The following is an 18,733-nucleotide window of genomic DNA, read 5'->3' as shown; positions in this document are numbered from 1 at the left end:
AGCACGTGGACAGGTAGGTGTGAAGTCATTTGTACATACCTGTGATTTCAAGTGTGTGTGCGTGGCAGTGACGGGGGGGGGGAGGGGGGGAAGCGGGGGTGAAGGTAGGAAGGGAATGGAGAAGGGGCTAAGAGGAAAGACTAAAGGAGTGGCTGAAGAAGAGGAAGATAAAAACAGGGTATTGAAGAGAAAAGGGAAAGAAGAATGATATAAAGTAAAATAATGAATAAAAATTGCATGAGAGAGAAAAGAGAAAAGAACGAGGTGAAGTGATGAAGAATGTAGGAGGAGGAGGAGGAGGAAGGGGAAAGGGACGGAAAGAAGGGTAGGGAAGGGAGATGTGAAGAAAGGGAGAAATGGTAAGGGAGTGTTGTGGTGTGTGATATAACAGCCGGTAGACTTTCTTGTTGGGGCCTGTTGGTCGGCCCCAGCCCGTTGTGGCGTATAGGCAAGTGTTTATAGTGGCGCCATCTTTCTTGGCCACTGCTGCCCTCCGGAGTTCATCTTTAAGCCTCTTTTTTTTTTTTTTATTTAAACATCAAAATACATATGACAAAAGGGGCGGGAATCTTGAGTCCGGGTTGATAGGTGGTCATTAGGACAGCATGTGGGTAGTCAAAGGTCACTCGGCGGTGACTGAAAAATCCCAGCTGTGGCGGCGGGCAGGACTCTGAACGCGGCGCCGGCACGCTAACCACTCAGCCGCCGCCTCCTATTGTCTTGCTTTCCTCAGAGTAGTTAAGCGTATTGAAGTAACTCGTCTTATTCTCTCTTAAGCTTGTATTCATTACGGTGAAGAGGAGAGCAGCTTGTTCTGGAGGGGTAGGAAGGGGAGCTGTCAGGGGAGGGAGGGTGCAAGGGAGAACAGTGGAAGCTGAAGTGAGGGCGGGCTTGTTTTTTAGGTTGAGAAGGAGGGTTGGGAGGAGAGGAACGATGGAAGAGCCAGAAGGGGAAAGGGAGGGAGGGAACGGGGTTTAGGTTAGGCCAAGAGGAGCTTGTTTTGAAGGAGAGAAGGAGGGGGAAGGGAGGGAGGGAGGGAGATATGTGTAAGTTTATAGTGAGGGAGAGCTAGAGGGGGAAAGGGAGGGAGGGAAGGAGCTGGGGGTTAAGTTAAGGGCGAGGGAGAGCCTGGTTTTATGGAAAGAATGACGGTGGGGAGAGAGAGTAAGGGAGGGAGAGCTGGTGGGGGAGAGGAATGAAGAGGGAGAAAGAGAGAGAGCTAGAGGGGGAAAGGGAGGGAGGGAGGGAGCTGGGGGTTAAGTTAAGGGCGAGGGAGAGCCTGGTTTTATGAAAAGAATGACGGTGGGGAGAGAGAGTAAGGGAGGGAGAGCTGGTGGGGGAGAGGAATGAAGAGGGAGAAAGAGGGAGAGCTAGAGGGGGAGAGGGAGGGAGGGAAGGAGCTGGGGGTTAAGTTAAGGGCGAGGGAGAGCCTGGTTTTATGGAAAGAATGACGGTGGGGAGAGAGAGGGAGGGAGAAAGAGGGAGAGCTAGAGGGGGAGAGGGAGGGAGGGAAGGAGCTGGGGGTTAAGTTAAGGGCGAGGGAGAGCCTGGTTTTATGGAAAGAATGACGGTGGGGAGAGAGAGGAAGGGAGGGAGAGCTGGTGGGGGAGAGGAAGGGAGAGAGAGAGAGCTAGAGGGGGAAAGGGAGGGAGGGAGATGAGTGTACGTTAAGGCGCGGGAGTGCTTGTTACACGACAGGATGGCAGGTTGCAGCATGTACTTAGGGTGGCTCCTGCTACTGCTCCTGCTACTGATGGTGCTGTTAGGGATGATGCTGCTACCACGCTTCACCACCCACCTCCTCTACCTCCTCCTCCTCCTCCTCCTCCTCTCTCTTTTTGTCTTCATTTTCTCCTCTCTCTCTTTTTTACTATTGATTTTACTTCTGATATATTTTTTTTAAACTACCGCCAGTTCCCTCCTCTTCCACCTTCCTCTTGTCTCCTCTTCCTCTTCCTTGTGTCTTCTCTTCCTTTTTCATCCTTTTCCTTGTTTATTTTTTATTTTTTCCTCCTGCTTCTGGTTTTATGTTCACGTCTCCTTTCTCTTCCTTCTCTCTGACATGTTTCAATGGTGTTTTTGTTGCTCTTATCCTTGTTTTCCTCGTCTTATCATTTATTGCTTTTTCTAACTCTCTTCCTCCGTGTTTTCCTGGTTTGTTTAATCTCGTGTTACGTTTTTCCTTTCATTCCAATACTTTTTCCTGGTGATTTCGTTCCCTCCCTCCCTACACACTCTCTCTCTCTCTCTCTCTCTCTCTCTCTCTCTCTCTCTCTCTGCCATTCCTTCTTCCTTTCATTCCTTTCTTTGATCTTTTCACGTAATCTTTTTTTTCCTCCCCTCCTGTACCTCTCCATCTCTCCTTGTCTCCCTATCATTCTCCTCTCTCTTTATCTCCTTTCCTCTCTTTATCTCCTTGCTGCTTTCCTCCATCTTCTTCCCTCACTTATTTCGCCTTCCTCTCCCTCTCTCTAATACTCTCCCATCTTTCCTTGTCTCCCTCCCTCCTCCCTTCCTTCCCTCCCTCCCTTCTCTCTCTCTCTCTCTCTCTCTCTCTCTCTCTCTCTCTCTATCTATCTCTCCCTTTCTTATCCTTATCTTTTTGAGAGAGAGAGAGAGAGAGAGAGAGAGAGAGATGACTTCGGTAATAGACTTGGTATCATTGTGTTTCATTATTTTTTTTCTTTGTCTTTTCCCTTGCATGGTTGGGGAGAGAAGGGGAGAGCGAGGAATGGGGTCTGGTAATGTATTTTCCTTGCAGTAAGATGATAGCTAGTGGAGGGAAGGGGGAGAGGAGGGGGAGCGGGGAGGATAAATGAGGGGGCTTGTCACCTATTATCTTTTTATTGTGGTACTTGCTTGATAAGGGGTTGGGAAGGGGTAGGGGAAATTGGGAAGGATAGGGGAGGAGGTGGAGAGGGAAGATGGGGAGAAGAGGAAGGTGAGGAGGAGGGGGAAAGGGCTTTGTTATTTTGTTTTTTGGGGGTTGGTGGGGAGTGGGGAGGATGGGGATGGAGTGTCTTATAATCATTTACCTGTTGTGGTGGTGATGGGGATGTTGGAATATTGTAAATGGAGCTGCGTAAGAGGGGCAGGGGCATGTGTTCCTCTCCTTAGTGTGGGGATGATGAGGGTTGGGGGATAAGGTGGGAGGGAAGGGTTGATGGAGGATGGGGAATGGGAGGGGAGGTACATAGGAGGATCTGGGGCATACTCTCGGGGGTGATAGGGGCTGGAGCGAGGGGAGGGGGGATGGGGGGGTGAGCAGCATGTCTTAATGGGGGCTTGATGATGGTAATGGTGTTGGCCACTCAGCCGGACAGCCTCGTTAGCAGTAAGTGGATGTTTTGCTCTTTGTCTGTCTGTCATTCTGCCTGCCTGCCTGCCTGCCTGCTTTCCCTGTGTCTTGGGGTCTTCTGTTTGATTATATTTTTCTTTCCCTCTCTTTATAAATAAATGGATGAAGGGCTTTAATAAGGTGGATGTTAACCCGGTAACTGCGTGGATCATGTTCCTTAAAGGCGAGAAAAATGAGAAAAAAAATCATCACTCGCAAATATATTTCAATATATATATCAACGCATTTGTGATCAGCTTATCATCATCTTATATTGGGGGGATATTCATGGCGAAAAATTTACCCGTCGCTACTACGGTAAAAAATCGCCACAACACGGTAAAACTACACCTACACCAATTTTGGCTACTGTCGCTAAAGCCAGCATTTTGTAAAGAAACAATTTAAATTCGCGCCCACACATTTGGTCGCTCGTTACAATTAAACTAAATGCCACCCTTAATGGTAAACACACAATTTGGCCTGTCGCTACTACACGGTAAAGCTACCTATGTCACCTTAAGCCCATAAATTTGCCCCACAACACTATACGGGTTAATATGGTTATGGTTGTAAAAGTTGGACACGTAGCAACGGGTTTAAGTTAGATAAATTCAGATTCAACAAAGACATAGGCAAGAATGATTTATCCATAGAGTCGTGGAAGAGTGGATGAGGCCTGGCAGTCTTGTTGTGGGTGCCAATACCATAGATACATTCAGGAAGAGGTTGGATAAATTCATGGGTAGTGAAGGCAGGCTAGGTTAGGCTTGCAGGAGCTGCCTTGTACAGACCAACCGGCCTCTTGCAGACTTACGTTCTTATGTTCTTATGTTTTCATTCTTCTCCTCTCTGTCCTTATATTCTTGTTTTCTCTCCTCTTTCTCATGTTCTTGCGTTTTCTTCTCATCCTTTTCTTCTTCCTCCTCCTCCTCCTCCTCCTCATCATCATCATCATCATCATCCTATTCCTGCTTTTTCTTTCTCCCCATGCTCTTCCTATTTTTTTCTAATGTAGAGGTGTAACAAGAGAGAGAGAGAGAGAGAGAGAGAGAGAGAGAGAGAGAGTAGCCAGGTAATACACATCCTAATTTGGAGGTGTCACACGGCCCTTCTACCTGTTGGCGCTCCCACGTGACCGTATGACACAACCCTAAGGTCACCCCTCTCCTCCTCCTCCTCTTCTTCTTCTTCTTCTTCTTCTTCTCCTCCTCTCCTTCTTCTTCTTCTTCTTCTTCTTCTTCTTCTTCTTCTTCTTCTTCTTCTTCTTCTTCTTCTTCTTCTTCTTCTTCTCCCCCTCCTCCTCCTCCAGGGCAATGCCTCGAGTTCCCGTGCCGGAGGAGGAATGTGTGTACCCAGTGCCCGGGTATTCAGGCGGGCATTGTCGCCGCCGTGTCGCCAGATGCCCCGTCATCAGTAATTTGAGTGCCTATTTCGCTCCCAGGTGATGTGATACCTGTGATTCGTCCTCCCTGTCTTCCTCTTCCTCTCTTTATTCTTCTCGACCTTCTCTTTCTTTGCCTCGTGGGGTCACCTGCTCTTTCTGTCTCATTTCCTCTTTTTCCTCGTCTTCCTCAACATCTTTTTCTACTTCCTCCTTCTCCTACCTCTGTTACTTATCCCTCCTCCTTTTGCTTCACTTCTTCCAGGTCTTTCTCTTCCTCCGCCTTCTCCTCCACCTTCCCTTTCATCTCCTTCATCGTCATTTTCTACCTTTTCTTTCTCACACTTCTCGTCCTGCCTAATCTTAATTTTCTTTCTCTTCCTCCTACTCCTCCTGCGTCACATTTCTCTCCCCCTACTTCATCTTCTCATTCTCCTTCTCCTTCACCGTCTCCTCCTCCTCTTCCTCTCCACTTCCTCTTTCTCCCCCTCCAGATGGCCGCCTTCAGTCTGGCAACAAGTGGGGGAGTCAGTCTCTTGATAGATTACTTCGCGTTTTTTGTCAATTTTTTCTCCCCCCGGCCGACCTGTCGTAAGGCTTTGGGGTGCGCCCGCTGGAACAAATCCCCCTTAATGGCCCTCCTTTATTCCTGGGCTTAATTGTTTAGGATTATTCTCTCCAGCTAATGAGGCAAAAAATATCGGAACGAGGAATGCGACCTGGGTTACGCGGTGCCTCTCTCTCTCTCTCTCTCTCTCTCTCTCTCTCTCTCTCTCTCTCTCTCTCTCTCTCTCTCTCTCTCTCTCTCTCTCTCTCTCTCTCTCTCTCTCTCTCTCTCTCTCTGACTATTTTTATTTTTTATTTTATTGATTCTTAGCTCCTTGGGTGGCTTCGGGCAGGTTTATGGTTCATCTTTTATTATGATTTGTTTAGCTTTTTATTGTATTTTTTTGGTGTGTGTCGGGGAATGGTTTGGTGTGTTTGACATTCTGATATCTTATACTCCTTGTCATGCTCCTGCGAGTCATGCTAAAGACTAACTATCGTTCTCTGTTCCTCAGCTGTCGTATTTTGAAGCATGAGGATATCTCTCTTTCTCCTCATGCTCTTCCTCTTTTTTTTCTTCTAATATAGAGGTGTTACACGAGAGAGAGAGAGAGAGAGAGAGAGAGAGAGAGAGAGAGAGAGATGGAAAAAAAAAACCTGATATATTCTAATGTAACCCTCCATAAGCGAATAGAAAAGGCGAATGTCCTAAAGGTATATCTGTATGTTGTAATATTTAGACCAATGAGCCTGATTGTAATAATAACAATAATACTAAGAATAGGAATAACAAGCACAATAACAATGGTAGTCTTTAGCTTCGCCACACAAATAATAGTAAATGGGCTAAAGAGAATATAGCATGGCGTTATCTTCAGACCAATAAGCTCGATAGCAACAAAATTATGCCACAGTATCCCTCAATAGTCTCTACCCTCGCTACAGAAATAGGGACATAGATAGAGGGCTAGATAGTAGTAAAAGAGGAGGAGGAGAATGAGGAAGAGGTAGATGTAGAGGAGGAGGAGGTGGAAAGGTGACGGAGGAGTAGGATGAGGATGGAGAGAGAGAGAGAGAGAGAGAGAGAGAGAGAGAGAGAGAGAGAGAGAGAGAGAGAGAGAGAGAGAGAGAGAGAGAGAGAGAACATGCAAGTGAGCTTATAGTATGGAGTTAACTTTTGACCAATAAGATAGAAGCTAAAGTATTCTAACACATCCTTCCATACCCTCGTCACACGCAAAAGAAGGGCAGAGGAGCTAAACAGACTACAGTTTGGAATTATTTTTCGACAAATAAGAAGGTAAAGTCACACGCACGAAAAAGTCCGTCCACTAGCCGTCAAGATATATATCCAGTATAACAATGTGTGTCTGCCTCAAGGAGCGGTCAAGGGAATACCTGAACAACCCTTTTCCCCCCACAGGTGTCCAGGTTGAGGTGTGTGTATGTGGGGTGGGGTGGGGTTAGTGGTCGGGTTTGGCAGTTCCTGAAGCTTGGGCCTCGTGTAGTGCTGGTGGGGGTGTTGTGAAAGGGACTGAGTGTGGAGGAAATGATATTGGCTATGGGATAAAAGGAAGATGGGGATAAATTGAGATAAACAGATAGACTGATAGGGGAAGAGAGAGACTTGGGGAAGGTAACTCGGCGGAAGGAAAGGAAACTTGGAGGAGGGAGGATGGAAAGGAGGGAGAGTAAACTTCAAGGAGGGAAGAAGGGGAAGGAAACTTGAGGGAGGGAAGGGGGGAAAGGAAACTTGAGGGATAAGGAGAGAGGGAAGGAGAAAAAGGAAACTTGAGGGAGAGAGGGAGGGAAAGGAAGTTTAAGGGAGGGAGGGAGGGAGGGAGGGAAAGGAAAATTGAGGGAGGGAGGCGATCAGAGGGTAATGACAGAACAAGTACCATGGATAGAGGGTGACTCATAACCTGTTTTCCTCCTCCTCCTCCTCCTCCTCCTCCTCCTCCTCCAAAAAAAAACACCCCAAGTGACCTTTACGAATATAGTCTGTAGGAAATTGCTAAGCTACTACGACATAGTGCAACAACAACAAGCAATAGCAACAACAAGAACAGCAACAATTATTCCTTCTCCTCCTCCTCCTCCTCCTGCTTCTACTACAACTACTACTACTACTACTACTACTACTACTACTACTACTACTACTACTACTACTACTACTACTACTACTACCTTCATTAATATTGTTAGATAATACTTCAACTACTTTTTACCGTACATCAAGACGCCCACAACGTTCATGTTTAATTATCATACTCATAGTACTTTCTTTTCGTTGAAGTCGTCGTTATCATTATCATCACCGTTATCATCATCATCATCATCATCTTTCTCCCCCTTCTCTTCCCCTTCCTCTGCCTCCGCTCGCCGGGTAGTAAAAGTCTACGGTCGCGTCATGCCCCTCTTGACTTTCTTGCCGCGTTTTGGTGGTTGATCCTTCCCTTCCTTTTCTTTCCTCTCCATTCCTTTCATTTCATATAATTTTCTTGTCTTACTCAGTTATTTCTTTCCTTCCCTTGTATTTCCCTTTTTTTTGCATTTCTTTCCCTTTTCTTTGTTTTCCCATCCTCTCACGCCCTTCATCTTGCATCTCTTTACACTACTCTCTCTCTCTCTCTCTCTCTCTCTCTCTCTCTCTCTCTCTCTCTCTCTCTCTCTCTCTCTCTCTCTCTCTCTCTCTCTCTCCTCCACCTTTCATTGCCTTCCCCTCCCCCCGCTGTTCGCAATTAAGATAACACACCTGGAGGAAATACCAGGTGAGGGCGACTTAGGGGGCGGCGGTGACCTCAAGGACGTTGTCGTGTGTGTGTGTATGTGTGTGTGTGTGTGTGTGTGTGTGTGTGTGTGTGTGTGTGTGTGTGTGTGTGTGTGTGTGTGTGTGTTTCCTGTCCTAGGTGTTCTGCAAGGCCGAGGTGGTTGGGGCACGTACACACACACACACACACACACACACACACACACACACACACATGCACACACAGTCATGGATGCAAATAACATTGATATCTGCTGGTCATTATAATTTATTTTCTTCTTCTTGTTCTTCTTGTTCTTGTTCTTCTTCTTGTTCTTCTTCTTCCTCTTCCTCCTCCTCCTCCTCCTCCTCCTCCTCCTCCTCCTCCTCTCAGACACGCAGAAGTAGCCTCGTAACGTAACGGGCCGTGGATGAGGGAAGGAAGGGGGAGGGAGGGAGAAGGGAGGAGGGAAGGGAAAGGAAAGGAACGAAGAGAAAGACAGAAGGTAGGAATTACGTGGCGGGACAGACGCTTTTGATAGCTGGTCACAACTCACTGCCACCACCACCACTGCCACCACCATCATTACCATCACCATCATTACCATCACCATTACACCGACATTTTTTTTTGCTGTTCCTGCTTCTGAAGGTATGGTGGTGATGATGGTGATGGTGTTGGTGTTTGTGAGGTTGGTGTTGGTGGTGGTAGTGGTGGTGGTACTGTTATTATTATTATTATTATTATTATTATTATTATTATTATTATTATTATTATTATTATTATTATTATTATTATTATTATTATTGTATTGTTGGTGTTGTTATTGTTTTTCTTGCTACTATTACTCCTTACTACTACTACTACTACTACTACTACTACTACTATTACTACTACTTCTACTACTACTACTACTACTACTATTGCTACTGCTACAGATTGCGGGAGTGTTTTGGGGTTGGCTCCAGCATACCTTTCCTCCCAGCCGCTCTGCCACAGTCCCAACAGCTATCGCATCCGCTCATATGCTACCCATAGGTGTTGTATGAGAGGAAGAGATAGGTGTCGGGACTGTGTGGCAGGGTGGCGGGGAGCAGAGGACCCGCTGGAGCCAACGCCAAAACGATCCCGCCAATCTGGTTTCACTACTACTACTACTACTACTACTACTACTACTACCACCACCACCACCACCACTACTACTACTACGGTCATTACTATGCATACGTGAACCTCAGGAATAGATCCATCATTATTAGAAACTTCCTTCTCCTTCCACATCACCTTCTTCTTGTTCTTCTTCCTCTTTTTCTTCTTCTTCTTCCTCTTTTTCTTCTCCGTCTTCTTCTTTTTCCTCTTCATTTTTTCATTTTCTTCTATTGTTAGACATTATCACGAGGAGGAGGGGGAGGGGGGGGGGAGGGTGCATGGAACTGGCTGTATAAATGAAGAAATAACAATATGACAGAGTGAAGAAAGGAGGAGGAGGAAGAGGAGGATTAGGATTAGTATAAGAGCGATGCGTCATGGTTGCAGAAGGAGGAGGAGAAGAGATGGAGGGGGAGGAGGGAGGGAAGGAGAAGGGGGAGAGGAGGGAAGTGAGGAGAAGGAGGGGGGAGAGAAAGGTTACTCAAGGACGTTCGTGGCGTGGAGGGAAGGATGGAGGGAGAGAGGAAGAGAGGGAGGGAGGGAGAGAAAGAGAGCTGGAGGGAAGGAGAGAGAGAGAGAGAGAGAGAGAGAGAGAGAGAGAGAGAGAGAGAGAGAGAGAGAGAGAGAGAGAGAGAGAGAGAGAGATTGGGGTAAACAAAATTAAGTATCAGCTCGGACGCCAGACGGTGCAACAAAGTGACGACGAAGAGCAAAAAGTGAACCCAATAAAGGCGAGAGACAGGCAATGAATTAGTAAGTGAATAACCCAAGGAGCACATTATAACTCTTTCTTGGACCTTATATTAACCTGGTGGTGGTGGTGGTGGTGGTGGTGGTGGTGGTGAGGGCTCGTTGTTGATGTCCTCTTGTAAGTATAAAGAAGGGCTCGTGCTATTACTGAGATCTAATACTCTCATAACTTGTGCTGGATATTAATGTTACGTCTGCTAATTATGTTAAAACTCGTGATGTATTAAGTCAAGAGGAGAAGGAGAAGGATGAGGAGGAGAAGGAGGAATTAAAAGAAGTATTGGGTGAGTGTAGAAGACAAGGATGAGCAAGGAGTTGGTGTTGGAAGAGGAGGTGAAGGATGAGGAGGAGAAGCAGGAATTAAAAGAAGTATTGGGTGAGTGTAGAAGACAAGGATGAGCAAGGAGTTGGTGTTGGAAGAGGAGGTGAAGGATGAGGAGGAAGAGAAGTTTGAAGATGATGTAGTGGCTGAGAGGGTGAAAGAGGAGGAACGAAAAGTGAATATGCAATGACGAGGAGGAGGAGGAGGAGAAGGAGGAGGAAGAGCTCGAAGATTTGTTGTTTTGCTGAGAAAGTAAAGGAGGATGAGGGAGAAGTAAGATAATTCGAGTGAAGAGGAGAAAGTAAATGATTATAATATGCTATAACTATCATGAATATTGCTTCCTCTATCCCTGCTTCTCACGCTACAACTACAACCTGCATCGACACTAACATTCCTAACACTCACACAGTTAGAACTCTCCTTGATATTAGTGACGCTATAACTTCTACTACTTTAACTTTTCTACTACTACTACTACTACTATTACTATTAACCGTTACCTACAGCAGCAAAATCATCATCATCATCATCATCTACAGCAAAAACAAACAAACAAAAGCAACAAAAAACAACGTGTCATTGAACTCTTAAATGCCGAATTCTGTTTCTGGGAAGATTTTTTGTTATTTCGGAAATGGCGGAGAGAGAGAGAGAGAGAGAGAGAGAACCAAGGAAACTACAGTAGAAACGAAATTAAGGAGATAGAGGAAGAAGGGAAAACGTAGAGTAGGAAGCGTTAAACGAAAGAGAGGAAAGAAAGAAGGAGGAGAAGGATGGATTGAGAGAAATGGGCAGGATGGAAGGAGGAGGATGGGTAGGATGGAGGGGAGAGGGGGGGAAGGGAGGAGTCAGGAAGGGAGGGGATGGGGAGGGAGTTACAAGGTCAGCCAAGGACGTCTGACAAAGGGCTTTACTCCTGGTTTTTTGTTACCCATTACCGAGTACCGTTTGGGGGGAGGGGGGGATGGGGAAGGGGGAGGGAACGTGAAGAGAGAGCGAGAGAGGGCCTTAGGTACGCCCCTTTCTCTCTCTCTCTCTCTCTCTCTCTCTCTCTCTCTCTCTCTCTCTCTCTCGTGCGGTTATGCCATCCTAGACTCTTGACCTTTGCATCATCTGTGTGTGTGTGTGTGTGTGTGTGTGTGTGTGTGTGTGTGTGTGTGTGTGTGTGTGTGTGTGTGTTCTCTTATCTATTGTTAAGTCAGACAAAGATAATAATCAAATAAACAGTAATGTCCAGAGAGAGAGAGATCCATTGTTTACGCCTAACTTTAGAGGGCGTAATTGTACCCTATGTCAATGTCCGTCTCTCTCTCTCTCTCTCTCTCTCTCTCTCTCTCTCCTGTTGTTGTTTACTCATGATGCAATCTGGCCGTGTCCTCATCTACAGCTTGTTAAATTACCTGTTGGGTCCTTAATTAACGCCGATAACCTTTCCCTCCTCTTACCTGCCCTTCCTCTTCCCTACCCTTCTCTACCTCTCTCCTCCATCCCCTTCTTTCTTCCTCCTTTCCTTCATCCTCTTCTTTTCTCCTTCCCTCCTCCTTACCTTCTCCTCTCCTCCATCCTCTTCTTTCTTCCTCCTTCCCTTCATCCTCTTCTCCTTCCCTCCATCCCTTTCTATCTTCCTCCTTCAGTCTGGCATCCTCTTCTTTTAGCTTACCTCTTTCCTTCCTTTCCTTTTCTTCCTTTTCCTCCCTTCCTTTCCCTCTTCCTTCTCTTCCATTATCTTTCCTTCCTCCCTTCTCTTCCACCTTTTCTTCCTCTTTATATCCTTTTTTCCTCCTTTATTTTCCCTTCCTTTTTCCCTCTGCCTCTTACTCTCCTCCCTCAGCCTCTCTTCCTTTTTTTTTTCTTTCTTCATTCTTTACCCTCATCTCCTATTGTCTTATCTCACCTCTCTCGTTCCCTTTCCTTCCTTGCTTCTCCTCCTTTCCTTCCCCTTTATTCCCCTTTCTTACCTCACCTTCCTTCCCTTCCCCTCCCTTCCTTCTCCTTTATTCTTCTTACCTCACCTTCCTTCCCTTCCCTTCCCTTCCCTTCCCTTCCCTTCCCTTCCCTTCCCTTCCCTTCCCCTCCCTTCCCTTCCTCTCTTCTCCTCCTCCCCAGGCCCACCTCTTCCCTTTCCTTACCTTTCTCTCCCTCTGTTGACCAACCTCTCCCTCTCCATTACCTTTCCTCCCTTCCTCCTCCTCTGCCCCTCCTTCCCCCTATTTTAACATTCCTCTCCCCACTTTGCCTTTTCCTCCCTCCCGTTTGCTCTCCTCTTCCTTCTCCCTTTCCTCCTCCTCTCTCTGAACCTTGTCTTACTTTCTTTCCCCATATCTCCCTCCTTTTTTGTGTGTTCTATCTCCTTATTATTTACTTTTTCTTTTTTTTTCTTTACCTCCCACTCTTCTACATTTCTTCTTTTTTGTTTTTTCTCTCTCTCTCTCTCTCTCTCTCTCTCTCTCTCTCTCTCTCTCTCTCTCTCTCTCTCTCTCTCACCTTAATTGCAGGGGTGTGAATATTACCTGTGCTGTAATTACCTGTTGAGTCTGTCACCTGCCTCACCTCGGACACCTGTAGTAATCTTGTATTCTCCCTCCTCCCTTGCCCCGTGACCCCATTGACCCTCCTTGCCCCATGCCTGCCTGCTCTCTGCCTGTTTGCTTGCTTGCTCTGATGGTAAAAGAGTAAGTGCTGTTTTCTTATATAATCGTAATTTTTTTTTAATATTTATTTCGATTATGCTTTTTTTTGTTCCCTCTTATTTTTTTTTCACGTGTTTTGTATTGTATTCTTTCTTAATATCTCGTCTCATTTTCCTCGTCTTCTTCTTAGTCTTCGTCTTTCTCGTCTCCTATCTTATTTTCTCTCCCTCTTCCTTTTACATTTTTTTTTATTCTTCTTCCTCCTCCACCTTGTACACTATCTTCTAATCTTCCCTCTTTTCCCCTTTCTTCTTTTTCTTTTCTTCCTATTCATAAATATCATCTATTCTTCCTCCTCCACCTTGTACGCTATCTTCTAATCTTCCCTCTTTTCCCCTTTCTTCTTTTTCTTCTCCTATTCATAAATATCATCTATTCTCCTTTCCTCCTCCTCCTCCTCCTCTTCTCCTCTCTCCACTTCCCTTCTTCTTCCTCCGTATACTCACTCATTTCCTTTTTACTTCCTCTTACCTCTTCCCTTCTTTTCCTCTTCCTCCTCCACCTCCACCGACGTACCCTCTTCCTACTCGTCTTCTTTCTCTTGCTCCTTGCCCTCCTCCACCTCCTCTTCCACCTCCTCCGCCTCCTCCTCTCTTCTCAGTGTCAGTATATCACAGGTTTTCTTGTAAATTACCTTCATAAATATACACGAAGTTCACCTGTAATTTATCCTCCGTCTCTCCTTCCTTTCTCTCTCTCTCTCTCTCTCTCTCTCTCTCTCTCTCTCTCTCTCTCTCTCTCTCTCTCTCTCTCTCTCTCTCTCTCTCTCTCCCCCTTCCTCCCTCTCTCCATCCATCCATCGTTGATCCACCCCTTCCATCCCTCTTGTGTTTCCTTTTTCTTCTTCCTCCTCCTCCTCCTCCTTTTTTTCTTTTCTTTTTCCTCCTCCTGTGGTTGTCCTTATCCTTTCTTCCTGCTTCTGCTCCTCCTCCTCATATATCTCTTCCTCCTCTTTCTCTTGATATTCTTCCTTTTACTTTTTTTTGTTGTTCTTTTCCTTGTTCGTGTTCTTTTCCTGTATTTTTTTCTTTCCATTTTCATATTCTTGTTCTTGTTTTTCTACCTCCTCCTCCTCCTCCTCCACACGGCTATAAAGATCTCTATTAATCACTAAAGCGATCTTTTGCATCCATTTCGCATTCTTCTATGTATACGCTAATCGTCCCTCTGACCTGTTATTTCGCTGTATTATTTATCGTCTTTGTTATTTATCGTTACGTTTTTTATCGGTACGTGCGTTATGTCTTATGTTGAGGTCACACGTAAATGGCTAACAAAAAAGTGACTTACTGGGTGTTTGGTTTGATTTATTTCCTCTGCTTTTTTTATCCCTTGTTTCTTTCACTGTCTTTCTTTTTCTCGTTCGGGCAGTGGTGTGTGTTCCTTATGGTAATTAGGGGGTGTCTCTCGTATCTCTGTCTCTCTTTTTAACGTTTGGCCCATGGCGCCAGTAGGCTTTCTTGTTGGGGCCTGTTGGTCGTCCCCGACCCGTTACTGGCGCAGCCACAGTGGCGCCATTCGTGATTGGCTCATGCTGCCCTCAAGAGTTCCACTTGACCCTCGTTAGAGAGTTTCGTTAGAGTTTGGTTTGATTGGTGTCTTCAGGACATCGTGTGGGTAGTCTTAGGCCACTCGGCCATGACTGAATATTGTCAGCTTGTAGCGGCGGGCGGGGCTTGAACTCTGGTCCTCCAGGACAGCGCGTCTGGAAGCTGACCACTCAGCCACCGCCTCTTTTTATTAGGATTCTTTATGGTAATTGTTAGATGGAGTGTCATATGTTAAATTCTACACCATGTATAATCTCTGTAGTCCTACCTAATAATTATCAGTCGTCTTCTTCATATGATTTTTTCTCTTATTTTTATTTATTTATTTATTTATTTTTTTTTTTTGCCATTACTTTTCTCTTCCGTGTCATAGAAAAAATCGCTTGCCTGCTGTTACTTTTTCGCCCAGACAAATGGTGAACATCATCTGAGCTGAATTTCTCTCTCTCTCTCTCTCTCTCTCTCTCTCTCTCTCTCTCTCTCTCTCTCTCTCTCTCTCTCTCTCTCTCTCTCTCTCTCTCTCTCTCTCGTAGATTCCCTAAAGTTATCCCTAATATCATTGCGTTTTCTTTTTTCTACTTTCTTACCTAATAAGGTGTTTGGATGGTTTATAGGTTTTCCAGCCTCACTATTATTATTATTATTATTATTATTATTATTATTATTATTATTATTATTATTATTATTATCATCATTATTATTATTATCATGATGGTTATTTAGTTTTAGTCAGCATTCCGCAAAGTTTTTTTTTGTGTGTGTGTGTGATTTGTAAGTAATTACTTGTTTCGTTTGTCTTTCCTCACTTGTCTCTTCTTAATCTTCCTACTCCTTTTCTTCATCATAATCGACCTCCTCCTCCTCCTCATCATCATCATTCATCACCATCATCATATTGTTTATTAATTTCTTATCACCATCAACATGTTCATCACCATGTTCTTCTTGTTCTGCGTCATTTTCTTCTTAAGTCATCGAATAAAAACAGAAGAGTTGACTCCTTACAAGAGGAAGAGGAGGAGGAAGATGAGGAAGAGGAAAAAAAGAGGAAGAATTTTTATTCCTTTGCTTTCTTGTGTTCCTCCTTCTTATGATCTTTATAGTCTTTTGGGAAGTCAACTCACTTTTTAGGATGAATTGTCTCGAGGAATGAGAAGTAGTGATGGCGGTGGTGATGGTGGTAGTGGCGGTGGTGGTGATGGGGTGGAGGTGGTGGTGGTGATAGTGGTGATTGTGATCATAAGTGTCGTGGTTTCCGCAGCCAGATTCTTGCGGTGGCCTCGTGTGATGTGCTGTAAATATACCCTTTTCCCTCTTCCTTCCCTTAGTATACTTGTTGTGGTGTGGTAGTGGATGGTGGTGGTGGTGGTGGTGATGAGGATATTGATAAGAAGGAGGGATGATTTTTTTTTTCCTTCTTTCCCCTGCTATTTTCCCTTGGGTCTACAGTACAGTGAGGGCGTTCTCTTGTTTGTGTTATCGGTAGTGTATTTCTGCTGGTGTTGTATGGCTAGGTAGTGTCATGGTGTTGTGTTGTTCAGCTCATTGTATTTGGGTAATCAGTATGTGTTAATTTAACTATTTGCACACATTATTCTATTATTTAACATTTCATTGTATTGGTATAACTTTTTCATTATATATATATTTTTTTTATTTGATTGTAGGGAATTGTTTACTTTATTGTTATATTTGTCCATTTCATTGTATTGGCGTAGTTTCTTATTTTCATTGTTTTGTTGATTTCATATATTTTTTTTAATTTCATTGTATTTGCACAACTTTCATTTCAGTGTAGTTACTCATATCATTGCATTTGTTCATATTCATATCTTCATTTCATTGTATTCATAATTTAATTGTTTTTGTTCATTGCATTGTATTTCTTCATTGCATTGTATTCAGTTCATTATGTTTGTTAATTTCATTGCTTTAGTTCATCATTGTATCTGATCATTTACTTGTATTAGCCTAACACATGTCCCTTCCTTGACCCTCAGACGTACCAGTGGACGGCAGCGGGTACCGGTCGGCCGCACAGGAGCTGGCCCTCGTGCTGGCCCAGGAGATGATGGGCCAGGTGGTACGAGCGGTGGTGGAGCTGATGGCCCACCACGTGCACCACCACCCCCCGCCACCACTAGCCGCACCCTCCACCACTGGCACCGCTACGCCCACCACCGCCGCCTCCTCTCCGCCCAAAGACTCAGCAGCCTCCACCACCCCCGCCAATGACCAAAGGCTCTTCTCCTCTGCTTTGGCTAACCTCATCCCTCCACTCAAGGTTAGTTTTGCCTTTGACCTGTCATCACCTCGTGCTCCCCCCTGATTGGTTGGACTATCCCTTGACCTGTTTTTCATCTTATTCCTTCATCTAAGTTTACCTCAACCCATTTGGCTTTCTCGTTGCCACCCACCACATGCTTAAGGGCCAGTGCAACGGAGATGAGCACCGAGGTCACGCGCAGCCATTTCATATGCCCCCCCATCTTTTCCCTTTTTCTCTTCTCTCTTTTGACCTCATACTTTTTACTATCATTGGGCTCTATGTGCTTCCTGTTCCTCCTCCTTCCTTATCAATTCAACTAAGGTCAAATTTCAACCATTTTTTTTATGCCACTTTGCACATCGTTTGTCAGTAGTCTGTTTGCCTCCCCTCCCCCCGCCCCCAGTGAAAAAGAATTAAGGAAAAGATTTGGCAAGGGAACAGGTTTGATATCTCTGGTATTCAGTCAGTTCATGAGAGCGATAGACAAGAAGCAGACGAGGAACATAGTTGGCATGACCAAGTGGAGACTCAAGACACAAAAGCAATGCAGCTTGTCGCCCCCGCTCTCCCTTACCCCCCCAAAAATAAGAGGAAAATAGCCCAGGGAAAGAACACGTTTTTCTGGGTTATATTCAGTCAAGATCAGTTAGAAGAGCATTACCCTTACCCGCCCTTTCCCCCTTATCCTCCCCTACCTTCTTACCCTCCCTTACCCCTCATTCTCTCTTACCCTATAAAAATACACCCAGGAAAAGAACATGTACTTTCTTTGTTATATTCAATCGAAGTCAGACAAAAGCAATACAGCCCTTATCCTTTCCCCCTTACCCTCCCTTACTCTCCTTACTCTCCCTTACCCTTCAAAAATAAACTCAAGAAAAGAGCATGAATTTTCTCTGTTATATTCAATCGAAGTCAGACAAAAGCTATACAGTCCTTATCCTTTCCCCCCTTACCCTCCCTTACTCTCCTTACCCCCCTTACTCTCCCTTACCCTCCAAAAATAAACTCGGGAAAAGAACATGAATTTTCTCTGTTATATTCAATCGAAGTCAGACAAAAGCTATACAGTCCTTATCCTTTCCCCCCTTACCCTCCCTTACTCTCCTTACCCCCCTTACGCTCCCTTACCCTCCAAAATTAAACTCGGGAAAAGAACATGAATTTTCTCTGTTATATTCAGTCGAAGCCGGGCAAAAGCAACACAGCCCTTATCCTTAACCCCCTTACACTCTCTTACCTCTTAAAAATATCTCAGAAAATAACTTGTTTTCCCGGTTTTGTGAAAATCAACGTAATTTCTAGAGTATTTATTATGCCTTATTAACGAGTCAAACAAGAGGCAGACAGGGAGGGAACACGTCTGATTATGTGGAAAACAAGTCAGACCAAAGACCAAGACCAAATTAGAGTCTCCAACGGGTGCAAGTATTTGTAAAGGTCAGAGGGACTATGACTCTATGTCTGGGCTGCTGGGGTGAACCGAGGGGGGGACAGGGGAAGGGAGGGAGAGGAGGAGTCAGCCGTGTGGGGGGAGGGAAGATGTGCAGATAGCGAGGCGGGAGGGGTTTGGCTATACATGGAGCATCTCTGGTTCCCACGTAGCCGATGAACCAGTCATGCACAACTGGACAAAAATAACACTGGCTTGACTTGCCTCCCCAGACACGGGCATGACAAACGGCCAGTCTAATACGCTGGGGTCAGGCATGTGCCTTGGCTTTCTAAACGCAGACAAAACAATCAACACTAACAGCTTTTCAAACACAAACGAAGCAAACACTAACTTAGCTTTTTAAACAAACACACACACTAACTTAACTTTCTAAACACCAACAAAACAAACACTAACTTAGCTTTTTAAACAAACACACACACTAACTTAACTTTCTAAACACCAAGAAAACAAACACTAACTTAGCTTTCTAAAACAAACAAAGCACATTAACTTAGCTTTCTAAACACAGAAAACAAACACCCACT

General features: G+C 45.0%; 1 protein-coding gene across 3 annotated transcripts in view; it reads left to right on the top strand.

Moving 5' to 3' along the window:
* Nucleotides 1-18,733, top strand: part of LOC127007521 (telomerase-binding protein EST1A-like) — an 86,388-nt gene that overhangs the window by 26,668 nt on the left and 40,987 nt on the right. For all 3 annotated transcript variants that reach the window (XM_050878655.1, XM_050878654.1, XM_050878656.1), the window contains exon 7: nt 16,482-16,765. In XM_050878655.1, coding sequence (XP_050734612.1) covers nt 16,482-16,765 — 284 coding nt within the window. The remainder of the gene's footprint in view (nt 1-16,481; nt 16,766-18,733) is intronic.

Source organism: Eriocheir sinensis, chromosome 35 (genome assembly GCF_024679095.1).
Source record: "Eriocheir sinensis breed Jianghai 21 chromosome 35, ASM2467909v1, whole genome shotgun sequence".
Taxonomy (NCBI): Eukaryota; Metazoa; Arthropoda; class Malacostraca; order Decapoda; family Varunidae; genus Eriocheir; species Eriocheir sinensis.
This window is presented reverse-complemented; position numbering and strand designations above follow the sequence as displayed.